Source organism: Symphalangus syndactylus, chromosome 18, assembly GCF_028878055.3.
Source record: "Symphalangus syndactylus isolate Jambi chromosome 18, NHGRI_mSymSyn1-v2.1_pri, whole genome shotgun sequence".
In the NCBI taxonomy this organism is placed as follows: Eukaryota; Metazoa; Chordata; class Mammalia; order Primates; family Hylobatidae; genus Symphalangus; species Symphalangus syndactylus.
In genome coordinates this window covers 54696838-54710139 of record NC_072440.2, presented here as the reverse complement: position 1 = coordinate 54710139, position 13302 = coordinate 54696838, and the positions used below count along the sequence as shown (strand labels likewise).

The window sequence follows — 13302 nt, the reverse complement described above, 5'->3', positions numbered from 1 at the left end:
TCCCTCTTGTGCTGGCAGTGGGTGACAACCCACTGCCTTCTGTGAATGAGAGATTCTGATTAGAATCCTGGTGGATGCTCTTTGAGCCAGTGCCCACACAATTCCCATGAATGCTGAGGACAACAGACCTCTGAAGACAATCACAGGTCCCTAGACTCACAGCTCATGACTGTCCTCTGCAGACACAGCTTCTTCCCAGATGGCTGAGGGTTGTCATTGGCTGTGTCCTTCCTTGTGCATGACAACAGGAGACATAGAAGGTCTGTAAGGAGCCCTGCAATCCAGGTTCTGAGCAAGCCCTCCTGTGTGGGGCCTTCTTACCTGGACATAGGTGTGTAAACCAAAAATGAAACTCTAAGCTCCCAAACCAACTGAATGAACTCCCCCTCTCAGCCAAGGACACACCAAAATCAGCCTGAAATACAATGCAGTCCATGATCAGAATGGATGATTGGATATGCCTTAACTTACCCTCTTCCCTTTAAAATTCAGGCAAAACTGACCAGCTTTTAATATGAAGACAGAGACCTTGAGACTGACAAAGCAAACTCTTTATGGCAATAAGATACCAACGTGACAGATACCACGTCCTAAGAGAAATCAAAGTATTTTCCCCAAGATATTGTTATTTAATATATTTGAAAATGCCTCTGCAAAGCTGGTTCTTGTGGCAAAATCTACATTCTATAGAGATTCCTACCCCTTTTTAAGTCTCTTTCCTGACCCAGAGAGATTTAACTAAGAGTTTGGCACCTTTTAAGTCTGCTAAGAAACAATTACAATCTATTCTCTCTGAGGCCTGCTACCTGGAGGCTGCATCTGCATGATGTAACCTTGGCTCCAAAACCCTTTTTCTAAACCCAGAAAGTCCCTTGTGTTGATTACAGGTTATTAGATAAACTCTTTCAACCCCTTATGGAATCTTTGAATCCACCATGACCTGGAAGTCCCCAACATCCCCCCTCCTTCGGGCTGTCCTGCCTTTCTGTATCAAAGCAATGTACAGCTTACACATATTGATTGATATCTTATGTCTCCCTAAAACGTGTAAAACCAACCTGTAGCCCGACCACCTTGGGCATACGTTCTCAAGACTTCCTGAGGCTGTTTCACTGATATGTCTTTAACTGTGACCAAATAAATTTCTAAATTGATTGAGACTTTTCTCAGGGACTTATTTGTTTATAGGTGTCACTGGACACATTTAAGGAAGTGAAGAGATTTATGACATTGAGAAAAGGAGGAAGCCGGGGTGTGTGGGGGGAGAGAGAAAGAGAGAGAGAGAGAGTGTGATGTATATACAGGAGTGAAATGAGACCTGCTTTGAGCATTTTTACATAAAGTCAAGAAAATATCAGTTACAGGTACAGGTTACCCGGAGAGATACAACTGTGGATGCAGTTCTTGCTCTTTATACATAGAGAATTTCCTTTGGGTCTGTGGACCGCACCACATCCAGGCTCCGGGAGACTCACGTCTCACTCAGAGTTGACAAGAACCTTGAAGCCCTGACAGGACCTGATTCCACATGAGCAGGGAGACTGCGTGGGAAGAGCTTCTCTAATCACCACTTGAAAAAACATCATGCAAAGTTATTTCTTATTTGTTCTGTGTCATTAACCTAGAAGATTCTTCACTTAGGAGAGTCCTCAGGGCCAGGCACAATGGCTCACACCTGTAATCCCAGCACTTTAGGAGGCCAAGGCAGGCAGATCTCTTGAGGTCAGGAGTTCAAGACAAGCCCGGACAACATGGTGAAACCCCATCTCTACTAAAAAAAAAAAAAAAAAAAGCCCTCTGGTTAACCTTGTATCTGTGAGATGATTATGATGACATAGATCCCAGATTGAACAACTGGTCACCAGGACTTTTATATGAACTCCCTGAGGCACAAAATTTTGTCTCTCTTTCCTTTTTCTTACACTGAGCTCTTGGCTGTAAATGTAGAGACTCACATCATTCTCCCTGTGAGGCGCTTGGACAGAGAGCTCTTGTGTGGTTCACTCACCAGGTGCCAGGGCAGGGTAGATTCTAATATTTGACCTGAACATTCTTGAACAGTTATCCTGGAAACAGCTGATACCAGACAGCCCTTGAACTGGCTCCAGGCTGCTTTTTATTTGCAGGCTCTCAGTCCAGCAGTGCTTGTGGGGATGGGGCTGTTTTATTCTCTAGATTGACTGGGAGGGAATCAAGCCAGATGGCATTCACCTCCCAGAGATGCATCCTAGACACACATTTCCACATTGTCAAGGTTCTGGTGTTTTCTTGCAGTCATGGCCTACACAGTGTGTCCCTACAAAATGCCCCAACTTTCATCTTCAGATCCTTCTTCCCCTGATTGTGGGTGAACTTGACTGAATCTATTTTTGTTTTGTTCCGAGGGAGGATTTATATCTCAGTGTTCACAGAAGAGACATTCTCCCTCCCCCATCAACCTTTTCCACACCACTGCCCCCACCGGGTGATTTGCATATTGTCCCCTAGGGAGGACCTTCCCTTGTGAGTCTGAGATAAAAGCTCAGCTCCAACCTTGCCTTGACTGATCAGGACTCCTCAGTTCATCTTCTCACCATGAGGCTCCCTGCTCAGCTCCTGGGGCTGCTAATGCTCTGGCTCCCTGGTAAGGACAGAAGGATAAAGGGAGGAGAATTGGGTGGGAGGTGAGCTCTGTGGGCTCCACAGCTTTCCATGGTTATTCCAATAATGTGATAGAGTCACGTGGTCTATGCTCCAGGGAATGGAATTCATGTTTGTCTTATGAATAATCAGGATTCACCTCCAGGGAACGATGACCAGTGCTCTGATTAAGAACTTGAAAATAAGAGTTCCCATGTGGCTAATAAATAATGGGTCTATTTTAGAAAGTCTTCTTTTCATGATGTAAATCAAAACTTTAAAAATGTAACTGTAAATCAGTATCACAAGAGAAATTATGAAAGTTACTCATAATGTATCTCTATAAACTTGCACTACTCTGTTATTTTTTCAGGGACCAGTGGGGATATTGTGATGACCCAGACTCCACTCTCCCTGCCCGTCACTCCTGGAGAGCCGGCCTCCATCTCCTGCAGGTCTAGTCAGAGCCTCCTGCATAGTAATGGATACACCTATTTAGCTTGGCACCTGCAGAAGCCAGGCCAGTCTCCACAGCTCCTGATCTATGGGGTTTCCAACCGGGCCTCTGGAGTCCCAGACAGGTTCAGTGGCAGTGGGTCAGGCACTGATTTCACACTGAAAATCAGCAAGGTGGAGGCTGAGGATGTTGGGGTTTATTACTGCATGCAAACTCTACAAGCTCCTCCCACAGTGCTACATCCTCGAACAGAAACCTCTGTGCTGGGTTGGTCCAGCTGCCCACATGTGCTGCTTGTCTGGGGAGCAGCTGAGCAGAGTCTCTGAGTCTGCAGAAGAGAAGGCTGTTGGAGACGTCAGGTGGTGTTTGCTGCTGAGGACGCTTCTCCATGAGAGCCTCAGCAGCACCTCAGATCCCGCATGTTAAGGCCCCACCAGCTGCCACAGCCTGGGGAGGGCCTCAGGAGGAGGAGAATCCATGGGGGCCACATGCCCTGGGAGCAACCAGCTATAATGAAGGGAGAGTGAATGAAAACCCACATCCTCACCCTCCCTGTCTTGCCCACATTTGTCAAGTTCATGCAACTGTCAGAGTAACCAGACCATGGATGCAGTTTAGCGACAACACAAGTAGAACACACATGGGAAATGACCAGCTTGGGGTTTTTTTTCACACACGATGGCACTTAGTCATACTGGGAAACTCATAGTCTCCCGTATCCCTAATTCTGCTCTCTGACTCCCACTAAACGCTCCTCTCCAGTGTCTTACAGGAGAAAGCATTCTACACAAGCTGTGTGCAGGGAACTATGGCTAAGGACACTGAGTAGAAACGTTTGATGTTGGATTATTCAAATAGACTTTGTAAACTCATGGCAGGTGTGAGATCCAGTGTCAAAAATTGATTACTCTTAATTATTATTTGGCAAGTGAAAAGCAAATTTTCACAATTCCAAAACTGTCCTTTAGAAATAACTGCATAAAGTCGAAGATAAAATATAAAAAGTTTATTTCAAGTACAAAGGAAATATTCAGAATTATGTGAGATTTTTTATTTCTCTTCCAAATTCTAAAAATTTTGAAGGTATTTAGGCTAAGTTCTACTTTAGAATAGAAATTTATTACTGTGTTTTCATAGGAAAAGATTTCAAAGAATACAGAAATGCATTCTTTTCATGTGATTACATCATTACCTGAAAATGAATCTGAATTCTATGTTTCAGTTGTAAATGCATGGAGCATCTATGCTTTTCATAGATTTTATTAAACTTAGTGTTCTAAACGATATTGAACCCGATAATGAGTCATATGAGCTACATGGCATAACACCGTGTGATAGACACAAAATAATGACAGAATCAACAGAAGAAGATCTGCTCAGGCTAAGGGTATAAAGTACACTTGGGAAGATTGTTTATTCCAAGATATCAGATTCCATCATAAGTGCAATTAAAATTACAAAGTTCCATTTCTGTTAGGTTGAAAAATTGTATGGCAAAGTTTTTATAGATATCAATCACAGTGGCACCCTCAGATAAAAAAAGGTGACACAATATGTTTTTAAAAATACTGATAAATGTATCATTGAGCTTAAAAGGCATTATGCAGAATGCAGTTAAGGAACACAAAGTGTGGCGGGGTGCAGTGGCTCATGCCTGTAATCCCAGCACTTTCAGAGGCCGAGGCAGGTGAATCCGCTGAAGTCAGGAGTTTAGGACCAGCCTGGTCAACAAGGTGAAACTCTGTCTCTACTAAAAATACAAAAATTAGCCAGACGTGGTGGTATGCGCCTGTAATTCCAGCTCCTCGGGAGGCTGAGGGAGGAGAATCACTTGAACCCGGGAGGCAGAGGTTGCAGTGAGCTGAGATCATGCCACTTCACTCCAGCCTGGTCAACAGAGTGAGACTCTGTTAAAAACACACACACACACACACACACACACACACACACACACAAATTGTAAGTAGTATGACCCAGAACTAAGCAATGCTATTGTCATCTTCAGCCCTTATGTGATTGACAGCATCTAGTGACCTTGAATTTCTGCTTTGCCATGAGACACAAGCTTAGTCCCAACCCATTCAAGATGGTTAGATATATTTAACAAACACACAAACGACTCATATAATGCTGATGTAACAAAGGGCTACACTGTGAAAACAAATGGTGAAAGGTGAACAACCCCCTAAACTGGAAAGAAGATATGAGGAGAATCAAAATTGGCTGGTACAAAAAAGCCACTAGTTTCAGTTGGCTAAATGTGACAAGGTTTCTGTGTCTGTTGCCATGGCAGTGCAGAGACAGGCAGGTGGCCTTGGTGGTGTCGGCGGCTCTGCTCCATGAGGTCACTCAGGTGGGCGCGAGGCACGACCACCTTCAGCCCACAGCTTCCTCCATCCTCACAGTCGCTGCCCCCAGACCCATCCTCAGCAGCATGAGTGGAACAGAGTGAAGGGAAAGTTGTTCTCTTCTAAATATCAAAAATCTTGAACTTGCAAATAGAAATAAATGTTATTTTTGCTGCAAGTACACATTTGAGAAATCTTCCACTGAGTGGACCTGATGATAAACCCACATATTTTGTATGTTTTAACCTGAACATGTATTTATATGACTCTTGGAAATAATTTTTGAGTATCAAATTATATTTTAGCAGCTTATTTCAAGTTGTTATTTACCATATCATAATTACTCCTAAAACGTCATGGATTTTAAAAAAATCATGTGTTGCTCTGTCCTCCACTGAAAGTAATTTCTCTATTTAACCTCATCAGACTCCTTTTAAGCTCTTAAACTCATCTTACTTTTTTACTGATTTGATACATTAAGTCAATTTATTATTTATGGTAAATTTATTTATGTGTTTATTTTCCCTATCACAAGTAGAAAAAGCCTGTAAGTTGCTATGCCAAAAACCTGCCTCTAGATGGCAAACAAACCCCACAATACACAAAAGAGAGCCAAGTTCGTAGAAAACCTGGGAAAGGAAGAGGGCTACTGTCCCATTAACAACTTGGAGGCCTTAAGGCAAGAATGAGGTGGAACATCTGGAACATCTGGGAGGAGACACCAGGCTGTGGAGTAGTGGGGAACCTGCTCTGTGCTCTGAGACTGAAAGCCCAGCCTTGCCTCTCACCACTGCGTTGACTGTGTCCCCATCTGCTGTGAAGTGAATGGTGTCTTCCAAATTCATGATGAGCCCTAATTGCTGAAAAGTGTAAGACATGGAATGGGGGGATTATGTGCATCTTCCCGACACCAACATGGTGCTCAGGAAGGAGGCTTCTTGTTTTCTCTTAGGATTCTTTTACTAACCAACATTTTCCCTCTACTGCACATTTCCCTTTCCTGATTGTCCCTCCCTTTTGACAGAAGATGGCCCAGGGGATTCACTACTGAGTCTCAACCTCTTACCCAAAGCCCTCAGTCTAGTGTTGCTCTTTTCCTTCATGCTATTTTTGTTTGTTTCTTTCCTTGTAATCATCTTGGCAATAAAATAATCACTTTTTTCTTTCTACGTATTAAAGATGTTACCTTAGTTAATTACAGTGGTTTCCTTCAGAATGATAAATGGTCTTTCACTATGATGTAAAGAGATCTAAATCCATGTGCTCCAGAAGTTGCATGAAGCTCTGTCTAGCACGAGTGCCAGTGACTCTCCCAGAGTGCTCCATGCAGCTGGCCCCATAGAGTCCCTCTTGTGCTGGCAGTGGGTGACAACCCACTGCCTTCTGTGAATGAGAGATTCTGATTAGAATCCTGGTGGATGCTCTTTGAGCCAGTGCCCACACAATTCCCATAAAGCTGAGGACCACAAACCCCTGAAGACAATCACAGGTCCCTAGACTCACAGCTCATGACTGTCCTCTGCAGACACAGCTTCTTCCCAGATGGCTGAGGGTTGTCATTGGCTGTGTCCTTCCTTGTGCATGACAACAGGAGACATAGAAGGTCTGTAAGGAGCCCTGCAATCCAGGTTCTGAGCAAGCCCTCCTGTGTGGGGCCTTCTTACCTGGACATAGGTGTGTAAACCAAAAATGAAACTCTAAGCTCCCAAACCAACTGAATGAACTCCCCCTCTCAGCCAAGGACACACCAAAATCAGCCTGAAATACAATGCAGTCCATGATCAGAATGGATGATTGGATATGCCTTAACTTACCCTCTTCCCTTTAAAATTCAGGCAAAACTGACCAGCTTTTAATATGAAGACAGAGACCTTGAGACTGACAAAGCAAACTCTTTATGGCAATAAGATACCAACGTGACAGATACCACGTCCTAAGAGAAATCAAAGTATTTTCCCCAAGATATTGTTATTTAATATATTTGAAAATGCCTCTGCAAAGCTGGTTCTTGCGGGAAAATCTACATTCTATAGAGATTCCTGCCCCTTTTTAAGTCTCTTTCCTGACCCAGAGAGATTTAACTAAGAGTTTGGCACCTTTTAAGTCTGCTAAGAAACAATTACAATCTATTCTCTCTGAGGCCCGCTACCTGGAGGCTGCATCTGCATGATGTAACCTTGGCTCCAAAACCCTTTTTCTAAACCCAGAAAGTCCCTTGTGTTGATTACAGGTTATTAGATAAACTCTTTCAACCCCTTATGGAATCTTTGAATCCACCATGACCTGGAAGTCCCCAACATCCCCCCTCCTTCGGGCTGTCCTGCCTTTCTGTATCAAAGCAATGTACAGCTTACACATACTGATTGATATCTTATGTCTCCCTAAAACGTGTAAAACCAACCTGTAGCCCGACCACCTTGGGCATACGTTCTCAAGACCTCTTGAGGCTGTTTCACTGATATGTCTTTAACTGTGACCAAATAAATTTCTAAATTGATTGAGACTTTTCTCAGGGACTTATTTGTTTATAGGTGTCACTGGACAAACTTAAGGAAGTGAAGAGATTTATGACATTGAGAAAAGGAGGAAGCCAGGGTGTGTGGAGAGAGAGAGAGAGAGTGATGTATATACAGGATGATACTGAGACCTGCTGTGAGCATTTTTACATAAAGTCAAGAAAATATCAGTTACAGGTACAGGTTACCCAGAGACATAAAACTGTGGATGCAGTTCTTGCTCTTTATACATAGAGAATTTCCTTTGGGTCTGTGGACCGCACCACATCCAGGCTCCGGGAGACTCACGTCTCACTCAGAGTTGACAAGAACCTTGAAGCCCTGACAGGACCTGATTCCACATGAGCAGGGAGACTGCGTGGGAAGAGCTTCTCTAATCACCACTTGAAAAAACATCATGCAAAGTTATTTCTTATTTGTTCTGTGTCATTAACCTAGAAGATTCTTCACTTAGGAGAGTCCGCAGGGCCAGGCACAATGGCTCACACCTGTAATCCCAGCACTTTAGGAGGCCAAGGCAGGCAGATCTCTTGAGGTCAGGAGTTCAAGACAAGCCCGGACAACATGGTGAAACCCCATCTCTACTAAAAAAAAAAAAAAAAAAAAAAGCCCTCTGGTTAACCTTGTATCTGTGAGATGATTATGATGACATAGATCCCAGATGGAACAACTGGTCACCAGGACTTTTATATGAACTCCCTGAGGCACAAAATTTTGTCTCTCTTTCCTTTTTCTTACACTGAGCTCTTGGCTGTAAATGTAGAGACTCACATCATTCTCCCTGTGAGGCGCTTGGACAGAGAGCTCTTGTGTGGTTCACTCACCAGGTGCCAGGGCAGGGTAGATTCTAATATTTGAGCTGAACATTCTTGAACAGTTATCCTGGAAACAGCTGATACCAGACAGCCCTTGAACTGGCTCCAGGCTGCTTTTTATTTGCAGGCTGTCAGTCCAACAGTGCTTGTGGGGATGGGGCTGTTTTATTCTCTAGATTGACTGGGAGGGAATCAAGCCAGATGGCATTCACCTCCCAGAGATGCATCCTAGACACACATTTCCACATTGTCAAGGTTCTGGTGTTTTCTTGCAGTCATGGCCTACACAGTGTGTCCCTACAAAATGCCCCAACTTTCACCTTCAGATCCTTCTTCCCCTGATTGTGGGTGAACTTGACTGAATCTATTTTTGTTTTGTTCCGAGGGAGGATTTATATCTCAGTGTTCACAGAAGAGACATTCTCCCTCCCCCATCAACCTTTTCCACACCACTGCCCCCACCGGGTGATTTGCATATTGTCCCCTAGGGAGGACCTTCCCTTGTGAGTCTGAGATAAAAGCTCAGCTCCAACCTTGCCTTGACTGATCAGGACTCCTCAGTTCATCTTCTCACCATGAGGCTCCCTGCTCAGCTCCTGGGGCTGCTAATGCTCTGGCTCCCTGGTAAGGACAGAAGGATAAAGGGAGGAGAATTGGGTGGGAGGTGAGCTCTGTGGGCTCCACAGCTTCCCATGGTTATTCCAATAATGTGATAGAGTCACGTGGTCTATGCTCCAGGGAATGGAATTCATGTTTGTCTTATGAATAATCAGGATTCACCTCCAGGGAACGATGACCAGTGCTCTGATTAAGAACTTGAAAATAAGAGTTCCCATGTGGCTAATAAATAATGGGTCTATTTTAGAAAGTCTTCTTTTCATGATGTAAATCAAAACTTTAAAAATGTAACTGTAAATCAGTATCACAAGAGAAATTATGAAAGTTACTCATAATGTATCTCTATAAACTTGCACTACTCTGTTATTTTTTCAGGGACCAGTGGGGATATTGTGATGACCCAGACTCCACTCTCCCTGCCCGTCACTCCTGGAGAGCCGGCCTCCATCTCCTGCAGGTCTAGTCAGAGCCTCCGGTATAGTGATGGATACACCTATTTAGCTTGGCACCTGCAGAAGCCAGGGCAGTCTCCACAGCTCCTGATCTATGGGGTTTCCAACCGGGCCTCTGGAGTCCCAGACAGGTTCAGTGGCAGTGGGTCAGGCACTGATTTCACACTGAAAATCAGCAAGGTGGAGGCTGAGGATGTTGGGGTTTATTACTGCATGCAAACTCTACAAGCTCCTCCCACAGTGCTACATCCTCGAACAGAAACCTCTGTGCTGGGTTGGTCCAGCTGCCCACATGTGCTGCTTGTCTGGGGAGCAGCTGAGCAGAGTCTCTGAGTCTGCAGAAGAGAAGGCTGTTGGAGACGTCAGGTGGTGTTTGCTGCTGAGGACGCTTCTCCATGAGAGCCTCAGCAGCACCTCAGATCCCACATGTTAAGGCCCCACCAGCTGCCACAGCCTGGGGAGGGCCTCAGGAGGAGGAGAATCCATGGGGGCCACATGCCCTGGGAGCAACCAGCTATAATGAAGGGAGAGTGAATGAAAACCCACATCCTCACCCTCCCTGTCTTGCCCACATTTGTCAAGTTCATGCAACTGTCAGAATAACCAGACCATGGATGCAGTTTAGCGACAACACAAGTAGAACACACATGGGAAATGACCAGCTTGGGGATTTTTTTCACACACGATGGCACTTAGTCATATTGGGAAACTCATAGTCTCCTGCCTTCCTAATTCTGCTCTCCAACTTCCACTAAACCCTCCTCTCCAGTGTCTTACAGGAGAAAGCATTCTACACAAGCTGTCTGCAGGGAACTATGGCTAAGGACACTGAGTAGAAACGTTTGATGTTGGATTATTCAAATAGACTTTGTAAACTCATGGCAGGTGTGAGATCCAGTGTCAAAAATTGATTAGTCTTAATTACTATTCGGCAAGTGAAAAGCAAATTTTCACAATTCCAAAACTGTCCTTTAGAAATAACTGCATAAAGTCAAAGATAAAATATATAAAGTTTATTTCAAGTACAAAGGAAACATAGAATTATGTGAGATTTTTTATTTCTCTTCCAAATTCTAAAAGTTTTGAAGGTATTTAGGCTAAGTTCTACTTTAGAATAGAAATTCATTACTGTGTTTTCATAAGAAAAGATTTCAAAGAATACAGAAATGCATTCTTTTCATGTGATTACATCATTACCTGAAAATGAATCTGAATTCTATGTTTCAGTTGTAAATGCATGGAGCATCTATGCTTTTCATAGATTTTATTAAACTTAGTGTTCTAAATGATATTGAACCCGATAATGAGTCATGTGAGCTACATGGCATAACACCGTGTGATAGACACAAAATAATGACAGAATCAACAGAAGAAGATCCGCTTCAGGCTAAGGGTATAAAGTACACTTGGGAAGATTGTTTATTCCAAGATATCAGATTCCATCTTAAGTGCAATTAAAATTACAATGTTCCATTTCTGTTAGGTTGAAAAATTGTATGGCAAAGTTTTTATAGATATCAATCACACTGGAGCCCTCAAATGAAAAAAATATGGCACAATATGTTTTTAAAAATACTGATATATGCATCATTGAGCTGAAAAGGCATTATGCAGAAGGCAGTTAAGGAACACAAAGTGTGGCGTGGTGCAGTGGCTCCCAGCACTTTCAGAGGCCGAGGCAGGTGAATCCGCTGAAGTCAGGAGTTTAGGACCAGCCTAGTCAACATGGTGAAACTCTGTCTCTACTAAAAATACAAAAATTAGCCAGGTGTGGTGGCATGGGCCTGTAATTCCAGCTCCTCGGGAGGCTGAGGGAGGAGAATCACTTGAACCCGGGAGGCGGAAGTTGCAGTGAGCTGAGATCATGCCACTTCATTCACTCCTGCCTGGTCAACATAGCGAGACTCTGTTAAAACACACACACACACACACACACACACACACACAAAGACACACAAATTGTAAGTAGTATGACCCAGAACTAAGAAATGCTATCATCTTCTTCAGCCCTCATGTGATTGACAGCATCTAGCGACCTTGAATTTCTGCTTCGCCATGAGACACAAGCTTAGTCCCAACCCATTCAAGATGGTTAGATATATTTAACAAACACACAAACGACTCATATAATGCTGATGTAACAAAGGGCTACACTGTGAAAAGAAATGGTGAAAGGTGAACAGTCCCCTAAACCTGAGAGAAGATACGAGTAGAATCAAAATTGGCTGGTACAAAAAAGCCACTAGTTGCAGTTGACCAAATGTGACAAGGTTCCTGTGTCTGTTGCCATGGCAGTGCAGAGACAGGCAGGTGGCCTTGGTGGTGTCGGCGGCTCTGCTCCATGAGGTCACTCAGGTGGGCAGGAGGCACAACCACCCTCAGCCCACAGCTTCCTCCATCCTCACAGTCGCTGCCCCCACACCCATCCTCAGCAGCATGAGTGGAACAGAGTGAAGGGAAAGTTGTTTTCTTCTAAATATCAAAAATCTTGAACTTGCAAATAGAAATAAATGTTATTTTTGCTGCAAGTACACATTTGAGAAATCTTCCACTGAGTGGACCTGATAATAAACCCACATATTTTGTATGTTTTAACCTGAAAATGTATTTATATGATTCTTGGAAATAATTTTAGAGTATCAAATTATATTTTAGCAGCTTATTTCAAGTTGTTATTTACCATATGATAATTACTCCTAAAACATCATCTATTAAAAAAAAAATCATGTGTTGCTCTGTCCTCCACTGAAAGTAATTTCTCTATTTAACCTCATCAGACTCCTTTTGAGCTCTTAAACTCATCTTACTTTATTACTGATTTGATACATTAAGTCAATTTATTATTTATGGTAAATTTATTTATGTATTTATTTTCACTATCAGAAGTAGAGAAAGCCTGTAAGTTGCTATGCCAAAAACCTGCCTCTAGATGGCAAACAAACCCCACAATACACAAAAGAGAGCCAAGTTCGTAGAAACCCTGGGAAAGGAAGAGGGCTACTGTCCCATTAACAACTTGGAGGCCTTAAGGCAAGAATGAGGTGGAACATCTGGAACATCTGGGAGGAGACACGAGGCTGCGGAGTAGTGGGGAACCTGCTCTGTGCTCTGAGGCTGAAAGCCCAGCCTTGCCTCTCACCGCTGCCTGGACTGTGTCCCCATCTGCTGTGAAGTGAACGGTGTCTTCCAAATTCATGCTGAGCCCTAATTGCTGAAAAGTGTAAGACATGGAATGGGGGGATTATGTGCATCTTCCCGACACCAACATGATGCTCAGGAAGGAGGCTTCTTGTTTTCTCTTAGGATTCTTTTACTAACCAACATTTTCCCTCTACTGCACATTTCCCTTTCCTGATCGTCCCTCTCTGTTGACAGAAAATGGCCCAGGGGATTCACTACTGAGTCTCAACCTCTAACCCAAAGCCCTCAGTCTAGTGTTGCTCTTTCCTTCATGCTATTTTTGTTTGTTTTCTTGTG

General features: G+C 43.5%; 2 gene segments (V, D, J or C); both read left to right on the top strand.

The window, feature by feature from the left end:
* Positions 1 to 2507: 2507 nt before the first annotated feature.
* Positions 2508 to 6593, top strand: LOC129467483 (immunoglobulin kappa variable 2-28-like). The segment is given in 2 exon segments: positions 2508 to 2623; positions 2993 to 6593. Coding segments are annotated over 2 exon segments (459 nt in total).
* A 2670-nt stretch (positions 6594 to 9263) lies between these two features.
* LOC129467942 (immunoglobulin kappa variable 2-28-like) lies at positions 9264 to 12561 on the top strand. The segment is given in 2 exon segments: positions 9264 to 9379; positions 9749 to 12561. Coding segments are annotated over 2 exon segments (459 nt in total).
* Positions 12562 to 13302: the final 741 nt, after the last annotated feature.